Source organism: Simochromis diagramma, unplaced genomic scaffold (assembly GCF_900408965.1).
Source record: "Simochromis diagramma unplaced genomic scaffold, fSimDia1.1 OVJJ01000127.1, whole genome shotgun sequence".
NCBI classification, from domain to species: Eukaryota; Metazoa; Chordata; class Actinopteri; order Cichliformes; family Cichlidae; genus Simochromis; species Simochromis diagramma.
This window is the reverse complement of record NW_024387524.1, coordinates 27,574-45,412: the sequence shown is the minus strand read 5'-3', so window position 1 is coordinate 45,412 and position 17,839 is coordinate 27,574. Positions and strand designations below refer to the sequence as shown.

The 17,839-nt window shown below is 40.7% G+C and overlaps 1 protein-coding gene and 1 long non-coding RNA gene across 2 annotated transcripts; both read left to right on the top strand.

Annotated features, from left to right (window-relative positions):
- The first annotated feature begins 8,550 nt into the window (after window positions 1-8,550).
- LOC120727335 lies at window positions 8,551-11,101 on the top strand. The gene is made up of 2 exons (XM_040021555.1): window positions 8,551-10,187; window positions 10,354-11,101. Exons 1-2 carry the CDS (start codon window positions 9,660-9,662, stop codon window positions 10,429-10,431), a joined length of 606 nt encoding a protein of 201 aa, XP_039877489.1. The 5' UTR covers window positions 8,551-9,659; the 3' UTR covers window positions 10,432-11,101.
- Window positions 11,102-12,584: 1,483 nt separating this feature from the next.
- On the top strand, window positions 12,585-13,074 carry LOC120727336. The gene is made up of 2 exons (XR_005694496.1): window positions 12,585-12,871; window positions 12,965-13,074. It is a non-coding gene; the product is annotated as an uncharacterized LOC120727336 (long non-coding RNA).
- Window positions 13,075-17,839: the final 4,765 nt, after the last annotated feature.

Here is a 17,839-nt window from a genome sequence, read left to right as displayed (position 1 = left end):
CCAAGCACATTGCTTCCTGCAGAAATAGATGGTGACTCACATAGCTGCCTTCACAAGCTAGATGAGGAAACGAAACCACGTGCCGATATATATAGCACACCACAACCATTCTTTTTAGATATTTTTGTAGATGGGTCCGCAAGTAAAGACAACACTGGCCGAAACTGTGTAGGTTATGCTGTGACAACAATAGATACAGTCATTGAAGCACAGCCATTAACCTACTCATACTCAGCACAAAGTGCCGAGCTAATAGCGGTAATCAGAGCCTGTGAAATACACAAAGATAAGGATGTAAACACCCACACAGACAGCCAGTATGTCTTTGCCGCAGTACACCATTTTGCTAAAATTTGGCAGAACAGAGGAATGGTAACATCCACAGGGACCCCAGTACAACATGGTGAACTTTTGAAAAAGCTTTTAGAAGTAATTATGTTGCCAAAACACCTAGCTCTATGCAAATGCGCTGCACATCAGAAAGATAATTCAGCCATTACTAGAGGGAACAATTTTGCAGATGAAACCGCAAAGGAAGCAGCAGGCAGAAAAAACAGAAGTTCTCGCATTAACTTCCTCTCCTTTAATACCCATAACAGTACTGATAGACGAACAAAAGGCCGCATCACAAAATGAAAAAACCTCGTGGTTAAAGGAAGGAGCAACATTAAAGGATGATATCATGACATGTCATGGCAAACCGATTTTGCCGAAGTCCCTGCATAAAACTGCAGCGTTAGTGACACACGGTAATACCCACGTGTCAACAGCAGGGATGGTAGATATACTCTCTAAACAATTCTACACAAAAAATTTTGAAACTTCAGCAAAAGAGTATGTTAGAACATGCATGATATGTCAAAAACACAATGCCCAAGGGAATCTAAGGCCCAAAAGAGGTCATTTCCCCACTCCACCTCACCCTTTTCATACCATACACATGGATTTTATCCAACTACACAAGCACCAACAACTAGAGTACGCACTAGTAATAATAGATGTATTTTCAAAATGGCCTGAGATCTATTCAGTGAAAAAGGCTGACGCAATAACAGTAGCAAAATGTCTGTGCAATCACTATATTCCAACATACGGAATACCAAGCCTAATAAGATCTGACAATGGCACACACTTTGTGAATGAAGTAATATCAAAAGTCTCTGAAGCTTTAGGTTTCAGCATAAAACACCATTGTTCCTACCACCCACAGAGCGCAGGATTGGTAGAAAGAACAAATGGCACGATCAAACAAAGGCTAAGAAAATGTATGGAGGAAACTGGCCGCCCATGGCCTGAGTGCATAGGTTTAGTTAAAATGTGGATGAGACTAACACAGGGCTCAAACAAACTAACACCTTTTGAGATAGTACATGGGCGACCCTTCCCCCTCCCTGTTACCAGTGAGCCAATAGATAAATCAATAAGAGAAACAACATTAGCAGAATGGATGACAAAGCTGTTAGAGAATAAAGAAATAATACTGAACAATCAACTGCCGAGTGATTCTTCTCCAGTCTCTTCCAGGTTGAAGCCAGGTGATTGGATCCTGATCAAAGTACTCCAAAGGAAAAACTGGAGTTCTCCTAGGTAGGAAGGCCCCTACCAGGTCCTATTCACCACGCCCACGGCATGCAAGATTGCTGAACGACCTTCGTGGATCCATCAAAGCCACACAAAGAGGGTGGAGCCCATCTAAAGGCACCTACCCAAGACCAGTGAGCATAAGCATAGACTCCAGCCTCCACTAGATCTCTGGTGTTCGCTTGGTGGGGGGTAGGGCGATCAGGTAGCAATACTTAAGAACCCACCTCTCTGGCCAAGGTCTACTCATTGGAGATTTTAGGGGTGGCCAGGGGTCGAGAAGAGGAACGCTCACGTCAACCATTGTAACTCTAGAAACCTAGGACGACCGACATGATGCTGCCCATACTTTTGGGCCTGTTGGCTATCCACCACACACAAGGATTCAACCCCTGCAATGAAACCGCAGCAACGAAAGCGAAGACAATAACAGACCTCTACCTATGTTACAACAAAACAAGCTTCACCTCCACAGTATAGATACCCCTGAACTCATTTTACATTGGAGGATACAAAGCCAGTGACTGGAAAGGCTACAACTGGTACCTATCCAGTTCGGATGGCAATAACCCAGGCTGGGACACCGTTTTCACTTATACTGGAAACGATTGGATACCATACAAAGAAGGTAAACTACAAGGGTCTGCAAAAAATCTTTCAAAACAACTGGACTTGACTCAAGCAAATGATCATTTGATACTGAACTTCAACACAGAAAGCAACCCACTGCTGGAGAAACCACCAAGTTCACAGAAAAGAACCCACCTGGTTCCAACAACTAAAAAATCCAGCACGCTCAGTGAAACGCTGGCAGGAGACTCAAGTTGCTATCATCTAACCCTGTTCATATACAAGAGTGGAAAGGACCCACATCATTTCCTGTCAATATGTAACAACATAATGAAGGAAGTAAACACCTCAACGAGCCCCTCTTCTACAGACACAACTCCTGTTTTGACCAAAGGCCCACTATCAACAACCATGACAGCAGTGATGATAGTAGGACCAAAACTGAAATCAGACAACTGGTTCCGAATAACCACAGGTATCACAGGACACACAAACAACTGGCCGTTGCTGGCAAAACAAGCAGCTCAAGATGCTAGTGATGACTGCATGGTCTGCCTAGGACCAAGACCAATACTGAGAGTGGTACCTGCACCTATAGGAGAAGATTGCCTGACAGCTGTCATGAACTGTACCAACATTGGAAACTCAAACTGCACAAAATGGGACAGAATTTTCCCCATCACCAAACAAGAAAGGAGAAAACCCATCTTCTCACGAGACGTGACACCAACAAACCACACCTGCATAAATATGACAGGTCCAGGAGAGAGGCTGGGAAGCCTTAATGCATCAAGCTGTCTAACCAGTACAGAAGTGGACCCCTCATTCAAACCAGAGAGCAGAGCCGATGTCTGGTGGTGGTGCGGGGACCCACAACTGCACGACCGCCTGCCCGGAAACTGGACTGGTGTCACTGTTGCTGCCCGTCCAAGTCATCAAACTCTCAGCCACTGACATCACCATAACAGCAGGACAACTGAAACTGGAGGGCCGAAAGAAGAGATCGGCACCAGTACAACCTGGACCAGATCCAACTTACGTCGATGCCATAGGAATTCCCCGAGGAGTACCAGATGAATACAAACTGGTGGACCAAGTGGCTGCCGGTTTTGAATCTTCAATATGTTGGTGGTGCACAATCAACAAGAACGTGGACCGCATAAACTACGTCCATTACAATGTGCAACGCCTAGGAAACCTGACACAATCGGGCCTCCATGCAGTAGCTGAGCAACTGAGAGCTACATCACTGATGTCTTTCCAGAACAGAATTGCGCTGGACATGCTACTGAGCGAGAAGAATGGGGTGTGTTCGATGTTCGGAGAGCAATGTTGTACCTTCATCCCTAAACAACACAGCAGCTGATGGAAGTCTGACCAGAGCCCTACAAGGCCTGAAGACTCTGAACGAGAAAATGAAGGAGCATTCTGGAGTTGACACTTCCACGTGGGACAACTGGATGGACATGTTTGGGAAATATCGGAGTTTGGTGTCATCAATCCTGGTATCCGTAGCAGTATTCGCAGCCATACTCACCTTGTGCGGATGCTGTTGCATACCTTGTATCAGAGCACTGATAAACAGACTTATCGCAACAGCCATAACTCCCCATGTCACATCCCCACCAGAGACTATGATGCTCCTTGAAAACAATGAAAGTGACACAGACTCTGAGGAAGAAGAGGACGACATATAAATAAGGAAAAAGAATTTATAATGTTGAACATTTAACTTTGTTAAATGACACTCTAGTTGAAAATGTACCCGCAAGTGACTAGAAGTTGATAAGATGCAAAATATTTGAACAACAGCAGGGAATGATAGAAGTAACTTTTAAGTTTAAACTGCAGATGTCTATTATTAAAAGATACCTCCGTTATAAAGCTTTCAAATGTATTAAAATGTTCATATATTTTTGTATCACATGCCATTACATCCTGTCACGTACACACACACACACACACACACACACACACACACACACATACAGAACACACACACATGCTGATAAGTAAGCTTGAAAAACAGGAAATGTGTTAAAAGAATTTTTATTTTAGTTAAATCATTAAAGTATAATCAAGTAGAAACAAGTATGCCTTATAATCAAGTGTTTATATATTTTCACACGGTAAAGCTTACTGTTGAAAAGAACACAATGTATTCCTTGCTTAAGTGTGTGAGATGTTTGACAAAGACAGGATATACATGCATTCTTTACTTCAGTGTCTGCGATGTCAGATAAGCATGAATACTGCTGTGTCGTTGTTTTTCAGTTTGTGTGCAGAAGTTAGATAGCTAAGACAATGCCTGAGCTCTCCCCTCTTCAGTTGAAAGAGGAAGTACTATGTAACCCATTTTGCCTTATAAATAAAGCGAGTAAACGGTGCTCGGTGTGTTAGTCTGCTCAGAGACTCTCACCCGTGCGCACGTCTTTGAAACTCTGAGTCGGTCTGCCAGTGTCTCATTTCTCTCTTACTGTGTTTGAATAATTGTCAACCCCTTGACATTTAATTGGTCCTTCGTAGCTGGAGAACTGACTGTTATTTTTAACGTCCAGTTTTCCCACAGACGGTCTCCATCGGATCCTGACGTCGTGACGCCTGCGCTGGAAGAAATCTGATCAGTAAAACGAAAAACCCGGACACGTGAATTCGATCTCCGGTCAGCGTTCGGCCTTCACGGCTCCAGGACCCGATGAGCACCGGATCCAAAAACGCAGCGCCACAGTAGAGGTGAATATGAAACACTGCATTCCATCAAGCGCTAAAATACGTTGATATTGAGATTTTCCTTTAAGTAGTGTGTAAACCTAGGTACGCCAACAGATCTCAGTGTCCATGCGGGACTAGGAAGACGACAGGCAAGAGCGAAATTCTAGAAAAATCGCTATTAAAAGTTCCGGTCGCTCTGGGAGTGGCTGTAACGGAACAGGTTTCCGGTCACTCAAGAAGAGTGGCTGAAGGTGAAGGTGTTACACAAATAAATAGGCCTACGGAAAATCTCAATAAAAATCATAGAAACGCGCTTTGTTTGTGAGGAGTGAGTTGTTTTTACGACCCAATACGCGGTTGAACCACTTCTCAAACTGTTTTCCTGTGAACACTCACGTATTGGTAAAGGTGGAAAAAAAGGGTTGTGCTTCATCACGTAAAATCGATAACCGCTCTCTCAATTAGTGAGAGAGTAGAAGGCTGTTATCGAAAACCCATTCTCACTTTTTCATGCCAAAGAAGGTGTCACAGTTCTGACGTAATTAGTTCAAAATGGGTAACTCTAAAACTAAAGTAAAATTAACAATAGATGAAGAAAAACTTGAAAAAAACTGTTCAAATGCAGGAATAGTCAGTGCAAAAAGGTGGAGAAATCCACATAAAAAATATTGTCCAGCTTGGCAAGGCAAATGCACCCCTGATTCAATAAATGCTTTAAAAACCGCTTTGCAAAAAGAGTTATATGTGGAAAAAAGTCAAAAGCCAAACCAGCAGTTGTAATATATGTGAAAGGTGTGCTGTTAAAAATGTTTTGAGACACAGGAGCTTGTAGAACTGTCTTAACTGTAGAAGTCCCAAATGTAACATTCTCAAAAAACACTATAATTGTGAAATCAGCCTCAGGACATGTGACAAAACAGCATCTAACCGATCCCCTTTTTATGTCACATAGAGATAGTGGCCGTGGCTGCAAAAATCAGTGCATTTATGACCCATCATGCCCAGATTGTATGAAATAAATAAAAGGAAATCATTCATATGAAGACCTTTTCTATAAAAAAGAGAGATGCATAAGGTAGATTAAGGCTGTGTCATTGTTCAGCCAAGGAAAGTGTGTGAAAAGATAAATGTTTTCATCCTGGAGGGTGGGTGAGACTGCAGCTCACTCACGGTCCCTGATGGATACAAAATAAAATATAATAATCTGAAGGTTGGATCTGAGATGAGGCAAACAGAAGACCAGTCTAAAAGTAGGCACAAACCTGTTAAGAAAATAAAAGCAAATTTTGTACAGATTGGATGAACTATAAATTATCTGTTTGCCGAGTAAGATGATCCTAACTATTAAATTGGCTCAGTAATAATATAGTGATATACACTAATAAAATATTGTAATACACTATTGTTATTATATAGAGAGAAAAAGATGATAATAATTAATAAAAATATAATATTAATATTGACAAGAAGTATCTTAGCCAGTATGATGTGAGATGGACAATTGTTATGAAGAAGTCTGCATCAAGCTTAAAGGTTTGCTCAAACTCAGTATAATGACATATGAGATGAAGAAAATAAAAGCAATATCTAAACCAATTAGGTGCATAGAGGCACTTAACCTGCTTGAAAACCTGTCATTTATCCTAGATAAATATTACTGAGATACAGAGCACATCTATAATAACAACTAATAAGCCAAACCCTGTAGATAATAACTAAACCTACAGGATTATGAAGCTGAATTAAATGTGTGGACACCGCTAAGTTGATAAGCATGTTACACATTTTCTTTTATTTTTATTGTTTTTTGTCGTGTTTTGTTTTTAGAGCAGAGGCTGCATGCTGTTAAAAGCGAACACATGCAGCTGTCTGTGAGCTCAGTTTCCCCTCACACTTCTGCTTTGTTTCTGGTAGCATTTTTCTTTGTCTCTTTGTATCCTGACTCATGTACGTTTTTGTTTTGTTTGATTATTTTATTAGTTTGGAAACAAATTTGTGCCAATACTTGTGGATTATGGTGACACATAGTGATTAGACATATGATTTACAAATACATATGATTTACAAATGCCCAGTTTTAGAACTGTGAGCTATGAACAATGCAAAGTTTAGGAAATAATATATATATATATATATATATATATATATATATATATATATACAAAAGAAAAAACTTCAAAGTTTGAAATATGTAAGATGTGTGAATTCTTTGAAAAACTAGAAGGTATCTAAAATTGCCTCAAGTGAAAATGAAATTCTCTAATGACACTCTGATAGTTAGGTCAGCATAAGGGCCAGAAGGCCTGTGAAAACACAATATCCTTTGAGTGCAGAAGCAAAGGAAAGAATTAGGCCAGTAATTGCAGACATGCAGAAAGCAGGTATTCTCGTGAAAACTAATAAAGCCACGTGTAATATACCAATTCTTCCAGTAAAAAAGACCTAGCATTAAAAGACAAAGTACAATGGACCCCAGAAGCAGAAAAAGCTTTCATTGAGTTAAAAATAGCATTGCAGACATGCACCGTCTTAGCATTACCAGACTATGAAAAACCGTTCATTCTCCATGTTGATGGTGCAGGAAGGTACATGAAAGCAGTCTTAACTCAAGCTTTTGGAGAAAAACAACGCCCATTAGCTTTCTACTCATGCAAACTTGACTCTGTAGCTACTGGATTACCTACCTGTGTTCAGGCATGCGCAGCAGCAGCAGAGGCAGTTAAAAAATGTGCAGACATTGTTCTAGGACATAAATTGATCATCAAAGTCCCACATGCAGTGACCTCTATTTTGCTCCAAGCGAACCTCTCTTTCCTCACGCATGCAAGACAACTTTCTTATGTGGGGATTCTACTTACACAATCACACATAAAAATAGAGAAGTGTGGCCAGCTAAACCCAAGTACACTTTTGCCGACTTCTCTGGACGGAGAACAACACTGTTGCATTCAAAAATTAGAAGAAGATACAAAACCTCGCACTGATATATACAGCTCCCCCCAGAGCAGTTTCAGTAATGTTTTTGTGGACGGCTCAGCGTCAAAAGACATTCACGGTAGAAATTGTGTGGGTTACGCGGTCACAACTGTTGATAAAGTGATAGAAGCAAAAGCTCTCAGCTCCTCAAACTCTGCTCAAAGCGCAGAATTGACCGCAGTCATTAGAGCATGTACTTTGTATAAGGGTCAAAGTGTTAATGTTTACACAGACAGTCAATATGTCTATTCAGCAGTTCATCATTTCGCTAAAATATGGCATAACAGAGGAATGACAACTTCCTCAGGCAACACAGTTCAACATGCAAACCTTCTAAAAAAGCTATTAGAAGTAATAACGTTGCCAAAAGAATTAGCACTATGCAAATGTGCAGCTCATCAAAAGGATGACACAGAAATTACGAGAGGAAATAACTTTGCTGACAAAGCAGCAAAAGCAGCTGCAGAAAAACAAATTGATGTTTTAACAACAGAAACCATAGATCTAATACCTTTAGAAATACTAGCAGATGCACAGAAAACAGCATCGCTGAGTGAACAAAAATCTTGGGTGAAAGATGGAGCAGAATTAAAAGACAACCTCATGATGTGTAATGGCAAACCAGTGCTTCCAAAATCTTTGCATAGAACTGCTGCTTTAGTGACACATGGGAAAACTCATGTGTCAACAGGAGGGATGGTTTCTATTCTTAATAAACAATTCTATACAAAAAATTTTGAAAGTTCAGCACAAGAGTTTATCAGAACATGTATAATTTGCCAAAGACACAACGCACAGGGAAATCTACGTCCAAAGCGAGGGCATTTCCCTATACCACCGCATCCATTTCACACTGTCCATATGGATTTCATAGAATTAAATGAATCACAATCCTCCAAATATGCACTTGTGATAATTGATGTATTTTCCAAGTGGCCAGAAATATACCCAGTGAAAAAAGCAGATGCAATATCAGTAGCAAAATGTCTATGTAATCATTTTATTCCAACGTATGGTATTCCATCTCTGATAAGATCAGACAATGGCACACATTTTGTAAATGAAGTAATAAGTAAAGTTTCTGAAGCTTTAGGCTTCAGCATAAAACATCACTGTTCTTATCATCCACAAAGTGCAGGATTAGTCGAGAGAACTAACGGCACAATTAAACAAAGGTTGAGGAAATGTATGGAAGAGACTAAAAAACCTTGGCCTGAATGTCTAAGCTTGGTTAAATTATGGATGAGAATAACTCAAGGAACAGGTGGTCTAACGCCATTTGAAATCGTACATGGCAGACATTTTCCACTCCCCATAATGAGTGAGCCAATCAATAAATCTATTGCAGAAACAACAATGGCAGAATGGATGACAAAACTATTTGAGAATAAAGAAGTGAGATTAAGCAATCAACTGCCGAGTGACTTTTCTTCAGTTTCTTGCAGGTTGAACCCCGGTGATTGGATTCTGATTAAAGTCCTCCAGCGGAAAAACTGGAGTGCTCCAAAGTGGGAAGGTCCCTTCCAGTTGCTACTTACCACACCCACAGCGTGTAAGATAGCCGAACGAGTTTCGTGGATTCATCAATCCCACGTGAAGAAAGTGTTTGCACCACAATAAGACGCCGGTTCCCCTGACTCTTACGTGAACCCCTGCTGGAGGACAGGGCTGAACGGGTTTCCCGCCCTGTGCTTCCTCGGCAGTGCTACTCACGTGGGAGCTCGGGTGTGCCTGGTCGCCCTGAAGATCAGACTGACCTATCCCACCGAAGAGCAGAACCAATAATAACACCAGGGACGCCTGAATAAAATCTCAACAAGATGACTGAGGAAAACAACCTGATAAATCCAGAAGAAGAACCAGCTTCAGAATCAATGCTAGCACCAGTTCCAGCCCCAAAGCTGTTGTGCTTGGGCGCTTGTGACATCAAACGAAAACTACTCATGTGCTACATATTCTGTCTAATGGCTATCCTCCTGATGACGGTACTCTTTTGGTTGATGCCCAGTGGAACCCACAAGACAGTACCAATTATTCTCCGACCTAAGAGGTGGACCCACGACAACTCGCACCTGAAGGAGATAGACAAAGAACACAACCACCCGTGGCTGAACAATGCATGGTACCGGTATGTCCATGACAGAGTGCACAGAGAAGACAATGCCGCAAACTGCTATGTCTGCTCACATATGCCCACGACAGCACTCCATGCCACAGTGTATGGAAAACCCCCAACCAAGGCTGAAGCACTCTGCATATATGACAAAGCCATTACCGGGACCTGCTCAACACCAGGAAAACCTGTGATGGTGATAGGTGGATCCATAAAGGACCAAAACAGCAACACATGCCACAACACTACACAATATATAGTCCCACAGAGTGTAAAGTCTCTAATCTACAACATAACAAACTGCACCCACCAGTACCCAAATATAAACTACACCTGCAATGAAGCCTACTGGGTGCATATAAACGTCAGCCATAGAAAACTGAAATCATTCTCAGTTGTTTTGCCACCTGACATACAACACCCAGTGTGCTTTAACTTCACAGGAGCAACCGGACAAACAGGTACGCCCCAGGGTCTGAAGAAATTAGGACAAAACCGAAACTGCTCCATGATCCTGGCGGCACCAGATTGGGATGGCATCGGCTCATCAACAGGTACATACTGGGTACAGGGCGCAGCTTGGGCGTGTGGCCTGAAAGTCTATTTCATGCTGCCACCAAACAGCACCGGACTCTGTGCCCCTGTTCTGGTATCTGACCACACCTTTAAGATGTCAGTGAACAGCAACACCAGAGCTAAACGTAACACAGGCCTCAAGCCCCATGATCCATATCTTGGTTCTGATGTACCAGATGACTTCAAACTCTGGACCAAGAGCCAGAAGGTAATACACGCTTTGTTTCCATGGATAGGAGTAGGGAAACACGCACTACAGATAGAAACCCTGGACTATCGTTTTGGATTATTTTTAAATGCTTCAACCCGCATTAATCAAGGACAGAATGAAGAAATTGATGCAATTCGCATCACTGTCATGCAGCACCGAGTGGCTTTAGACATCATTCTCGCAGAGAAAGGTGGTCTCTGCGTATTGTTTAACACTACATGTTGTACCTACATACCTGATAACATCCATTCATTAAACATGACAAATGCTTTGAATGTTTTGAAACAACTGAGCGGCTCTTGGAAATCCCTACTGATTAAAGGCCTGTTGGCCCTTTTCAGTGTGATGTTACTATTTTGCCTTTTCATGCTTGTATTATCCCATGTCTGAGAAGCATAATGACAAACATGTTCAAGCGTATGTTAGGAAACCATGTCTTGGCTCAGTCAGTTATGGAGGATCCCTATCGTCAGTATGATATGCTGAGTGTGGGAGAGAGAGAAGAAAATCTCTATGACAATCTTGACAAGCTTGTTGTTTAATTATTTCACTGAATGACGTGCAAGTTGAAAATGTGACTAACAAGTGACTATGCATTGAGTAAAACATGTGAAATATATTAACATCAGGAGGGAATGTTAAGAGAATTTTTATTTTAGTTAAATCATTAAAGTATAATCAAGTAGAAACAAGTATGCCTTATAATCAAGTGTTTATATATTTTCACACGGTAAAGCTTACTGTTGAAAAGAACACAATGTATTCCTTGCTTAAGTGTGTGAGATGTTTGACAAAGACAGGATATACATGCATTCTTTACTTCAGTGTCTGCGATGTCAGATAAGCATGAATACTGCTGTGTCGTTGTTTTTCAGTTTGTGTGCAGAAGTTAGATAGCTAAGACAATGCCTGAGCTCTCCCCTCTTCAGTTGAAAGAGGAAGTACTATGTAACCCATTTTGCCTTATAAATAAAGCGAGTAAACGGTGCTCGGTGTGTTAGTCTGCTCAGAGACTCTCGCCCGTGCGCACGTCTTTGAAACTCTGAGTCGGTCTGCCAGTGTCTCATTTTCCTCTTACTGTGTTTGAACAATTGTCAACCCCTTGACAGAAACTGAAAAGACTTTCAGTAAAAATAATGATTCAGCAATGTACAATGTTGGGAACTAATACATTTGTAACTATTTTCTAAAGGATCAATTAATGCTACTACAGGGAAGCTAAAGTCTAGCAATCATTTCATAATTCCCACAGCAAAAGTAAGGTGACAGGTGACCACAATGTGGCAACGAGACTGTATTAATACTGGAAACCTGCACCATCATCTCATCCATCCTCTCAGTTTGCAAAGTAGACCTACACCATTGTCTCAAAGGTATACTCTTCTGTTGGATAATTTGTTAGTTTGTTAAAAACCGACAGAGGAAGCTGTACAAACACATCACATGTCAGTTGTCAGTAGAAGTGTAGAGAGGACAAAATGTAAGCGCTGAGAACTTCAGAATCTGAGATTTGTCCAGATTTGTAGAGGAACAGATCAGATTTATTTTGTTTATATTGTTACAGAGTATAGCATGGTGGAAAAGGATGGAGAGAATCCCCCACTAAGCTTTTGGGTTGGCATTTCTTTAGATTTTGTTTTGTATTAATTGCATGCTTTGGTGGTTTTTTTGTGTTTGATGTGAGGTGTGGGCCACACCCATGTGGGAGTGGAGATTCTACTCTAGTCCAGCTGCCAGCTATTTGGAGTTGAATACAGGGAGCAGCTGATTGGGGAGGATTGGAGCCCTTCTCTATAAAGGGGAGAGGAAACAGGAAGTAGGGGTTGTCGTTGGTTTTTTAGTAGGACACTGGTGAAGCAGGGAAGCCTCGAAGATCCAGGATGAAGTGTGCACATTTTAATGGAAAAGATTTTTAACCTGGCCTGGTTTTGCTTTTAAAATAAACTGAGGATGTTGGAGGGAGGACTCATTCTTATTGGGATGTGAGTGGATGTGCTGGAAGGCAGGAACACAAACACTGGACTGGAGACTCTCTGTGCCCCTGACAAGGAAACTGGACCAGTTTTGGGGAAGTTCCAGCTCCCAGGATGTGATGTGGAGACCCAGCCTCGAACGAAGTCAGGCCTGAAAAGGTGGGTGGCAAGCCTTTTTGAGGAAGCTGCAGGATTGATACGTTTTGGCTGCTTGTTCTTCCAAGTGACCACCTTTCCCCTGTTTGTAACCAGGCTAACAACCCTGACCGCGGTGGCTTTGGGCCTTGGATTCCTGGCCAGAGTTGTGTCTTCAGCCAGTAGTTTTACCCGGAGAAAGAACAAATAAATCTTGTGTAACCCATTACAGTGTGCGTGTGGTGGTTCGTTACTGGTCAATATTAGAGCTACTACTTTCTTGTACGGACGCCATTTTGGGCCTTACGTAACAATATCATGTTCAGTCTTTCAAAATTCGAAAAGGCAGAATTTGTGTTGTTCAAACACACTGATTCCACAAAAAGACACAAATGTGAAATCACACGGCGCCTAAGCTACGACCTTGGCTCCCCGTTTATCTGCTCCTGCTGAGATGGGGCAGAAAACTCCAGCATGTTCTGTTCTCTTCTAATCAGACAAATAAGGCGATGACTTTCTGCAAACAGTATTTCTTATAACATCATAAAACAATATCATTCATCCACAATAAATCAGCAGTCTAATGTAATGCAAATCAGTTTAACTAATGCAATAGTTATCAGCTTCTTCTAATTCAGGAGAATAATGCAAACTAAAACTACCTAATAATTCACAATCTTTAATTAGGGGTCTAACATGGCATAAAATAATATTATAATCTAACACTATGCATTGTATAATAGCCAGTGAGGGGACAGACATGGCAAATGGTGCAACATGTCAGACTGTGGGATTATACATTTGTTAGTTTTTCTAATGGCCTCTTCAAAAGGTAAGTTTTATTCCATATTGTCATTTTTGTTTTTTTAAGTTATTTATTGTGACAGGAAAACAAAACAAAACAAGAAGCTCCTAAAAAGGTCATAAATGTGAGAACTTTTCCAAAGAAATCTCAGTCAGTTATGCCTGAGATAGAGAGATGATTATAACAGAGTAAAGATAGCATTAAAATGTTGGTGACAGAAGTAATGCTAAAATCTCAACAAGCCAAAGTTACATACATGTTAAAGGGAAAGATCAAACAGTACTGAAATGAAGAAGTGGGCATTACGGGGCTTCCCCAGTGAAATAACTGAACTTGGAGCACAAAATAATAAATAACATACCAGTAATGCGCGGAGGGAAGGCTTCTGAGAAAATGTATAAGTTCACAGGGAATTTCTACAATAGCACGAGTTAGATGTGGGCAGATTGATGCAGTTATCAATAGTATTGATACCAATGCTGGTATTGTTACTGGAGATATACTACTGCAATAGGATTGGTACTTTGTTTCTGTCCTGTAAGTTCAGTATGTACCTCAGTGAATTCTGTTATGTAGTTGTTGTTGTTTTTTTTAAATGAAACATAAAACACGGACTATGAAAGCCTCTTATTTTGTTTGTGCAGCTCTAACAACAGTGATACAAGCACAGCAGACTGTGCTGGCTGCAGTGGGAGAAGATGCTGAATTCAGCTGTCAGCTCTCGGAGACTAAATACATCCTTCAGGTCACATGACAGAAAATCTTACAAGATGTGGAGACAAATGTTGACTTTAGATCGTTTTTCAACACTCAGTGATGCCACAGTGATCGTGTGATTTATGGACCTGCAGGTGCTCTTGGGAGTTTGAGCCAAGACACGGCTAGTGATGTCAGACTTAAAAGACCGATAAAGAGTGATATGAACATATCTATAACTTACCGGAATGAAAATGTCTGGAGCACACCAACAGATATTTGGAGATGGAAGAGAACTGGATATCAGCTGGTCTCACAGCTGCTATCCAGACTAGACGCCTTCTTTTGGTAACATCCAATACATGAGCTGCCTCATGTTGCTTCCAGGTGGGGAAAGAATAAAAAGATAAACCATTTTCAACCTTATTCCCTTGCCGGTCATGCGATCTAACTTTACAACCGACCGCACAGCAAGAACGAACCATAGCTGGTGTTATCCGTGTACTTTCGCTCCTCTTTCGCTAGCGCTTTGTTCAGCCCAGAAACATGGCGCCTCAACCTCAAATCCTGGCCACGCCCCCTCTCGTGAAATCACTCTCCACTTCCGGTATTTCAGACAATCCCTTTCCGTCAAGGATTTTTAATTTGTTGTGGATTTTTAATTTGTTGTGGATTTTTAATTTGTTGCGGTTTTTTAATTTGTTGTGGATTTTTAATTTGTTGCGTTTTTTAATTTGTTGTGGATTTTTAATTTGTTGTGGATTTTTAATTTGTTGCCGTTTTTTAATTTGTTGCCGTTTTTTAATTTGTTGTGGATTTTTAATTTGTTGCGGTTTTTTAATTTGTTGTGGATTTTTAATTTGTTGTGGATTTTTAATTTGTTGCGGATTTTTAATTTGTTGTGGATTTTTAATTTGTTGCGGTTTTTTAATTTGTTGTGGATTTTTAATTTGTTGCGGTTTTTTAATTTGTTGCGGTTTTTTAATTTGTTGTGGATTTTTAATTTGTTGCGGTTTTTTAATTTGTTGCCAATTTTTAATTTGTTGTGGTTTTTTAATTTGTTGTGGATTTTTAATTTGTTGCGGTTTTTTAATTTGTTGTGGATTTTTAATTTGTTGTGGTTTTTTAATTTGTTGCGGTTTTTTAATTTGTTGTGGATTTTTAATTTGTTGTGGATTTTTAATTTGTTGCCGTTTTTTAATTTGTTGCCGTTTTTTAATTTGTTGTGGATTTTTAATTTGTTGTGGTTTTTTAATTTGTTGCGGTTTTTTAATTTGTTGTGGATTTTTAATTTGTTGTGGATTTTTAATTTGTTGTGGATTTTTAATTTGTTGCGGTTTTTTAATTTGTTGCGGTTTTTTAATTTGTTGTGGTTTTTTAATTTGTTGTGGGTTTTTTAATTTGTTGCGGTTTTTTAATTTGTTGCGGATTTGTAGTTTGTAACAGTAACAGTAACAGTCAGTTCCCAGAGCTCAGGAAGTTTCCCCTTATATGGCCTCCAGATGTTTTCACCCAGTCCAGCACTCAGAGAAAACCAGTGTGTGTGGTGTGTATATCTATTGTAAGTGTGTGTGTGTCAAACAGGGACCATGTAGGGGCCTTGTCTTGAGACGCCCTCACAGTTAGATATTACTGGACATGATAGCAGTTTGGGCCTGTTCAGAGAGTTGACCTAATATGGACATGAACTGCTAGTTTTTAGAGAAAAACAAGTGTGTATTACATTTGTGCCTTTTGTGAAAGTATATCTATCAGAAAACTGTCCTCAGACGACCCTCCTATTCTTATTAAGTGTGTGTGTACACATGCATGTGTTATACAAGTGCGTGCATGTAGTTACAGGCCGGCGTACGTGCAGAACTGAACATAGAACTAAGGCAGGGTCCAACAGGACCCACAAGCTTCTGAGTGGTTACAGAACTGTGAAACAGCTTTAAGCAAATAACAAGAATAGTACAGAACAACAGTAGACTAATTAAAGTACTGACAATCTGTGTAGATTTATATTCTAGTCAAAATAACCTAGATGTGATTCAAAGATTATTCTGTCAACTGGTTCAACAATGGTAAATGATTAATGGTTGATACTTCTGATTATAACTGTGATCATAAGAATACAAAATAAAATATCTCCTGGTCACATTCCTCCTCTTTGGGCTGGCTTGCCAGCCCAACTCACACCTGGATTTGTCTCCAAACTAAACAAACACGTTATGACACTCATCAACCCCAACACCTCCGTTGTTTTCCAATTGTCCCAAAACCCAGCTGTTCTTTTAGCTTCAGACTCGAGTGTCAGCCTGTCAGGCCACCTTGCCACCTCCTCTTGGAGTGAAGAAACGCCCTCGGATTCTTCTTCCTTCGACTCGCCAGGTAGACTACTGAGCGAGCCAGCCACGTTGCAGAGGATTATTCTGCCTCTGTTTACCACCCGTGTTGTGACCTGGAATACGCCTTTCCCTGAGCTCCCCTCTGGTCATTCACCCTCGTTGGTCTGGTGTTCCTGGATTTCCGCCACCCCTTCATGATTATTGCTGTGTTAATGGGACCCATCCTTTTGAGGGGACTACCCAGAGCCCAAACGCCATGAGCCTTGGACCCAGGTGGTGTCTCGGCCGTCACTGTGTCGATCTCTGCTGCGAAGGATCCTCACCTATCTGTGACCTCGTCTGGTGTCTGTTCCCTCCTCTGTAAGAGACAGAAAGCCAAAACACCTCCCTCGCCGGCTCTCCTAACCTAACGTTGTTGACTACTGACCTTCAGAGACTAAGTGCCAGCTCGTTATAAGCACATTTGCAATTGTGTATAAAAGTAAACAAATCTCAAACAAATTGGGCATTCTTAATTCCAACTTCCATTTAAATATAGTACTCAAGTTTGTGATCATCTAGTTATGCTCCTTACTGGTTCTCTGAATTGTCAAAAAACCTTTAATTTTGCCATACCTAAATTATTAAAACACAAACGAAATCATAGACCCCTGATATAGCTTTTACCTGTATGAGCACACTTCAATAATGAGCAACAACCTGCAATCTGTACCAAAAATCTTCATGGTCACACCTGCAATTAAAGAACGGATGCATTTTATATCTGTTTTAATTCCTCCTTATATAAACCTCCTCAGTTTCAGGTTAGTTTTGATTAGTCACAATTAATAGTTCTAGTTGTATTTGCAATCTCCCCACTGGAAACTGCACATGAACATCACACATCCTCTCCAAAACACTCTCCCGCCAAGCTGTAACCCTGTGTAAAAACGTTAGTCAGCAGTTGCATGTTAAGCTCCTTCAACTCCCAATTTACCTAAAAAGCAAATCCGTTAAATCAAGCAACTTATTTACAACCACCTGTACATCATAGAGTAATAAAAGATTCAGCACAACAGACAAGTATCATGTTCAGGTTTTCTCCAATCATTAAATCACTATTATTGCCGCAATTTGTCTTATTCACACTTGGGCAATGTTACTCCACTCGTTTATCACTCA

Coding starts and splice junctions, on each gene's coding strand:
- LOC120727335 (XM_040021555.1), top strand. CDS start 9,660: ATGACTGAGGAAAACAACCTGATAAATCCAGAAGAAGAACCAGCTTCA. Junction 10,188..10,353: donor AGGACCAAAACAGCAACACA/TGCCACAACACT, acceptor TCTCAGTTGTTT/TGCCACCTGACATACAACAC.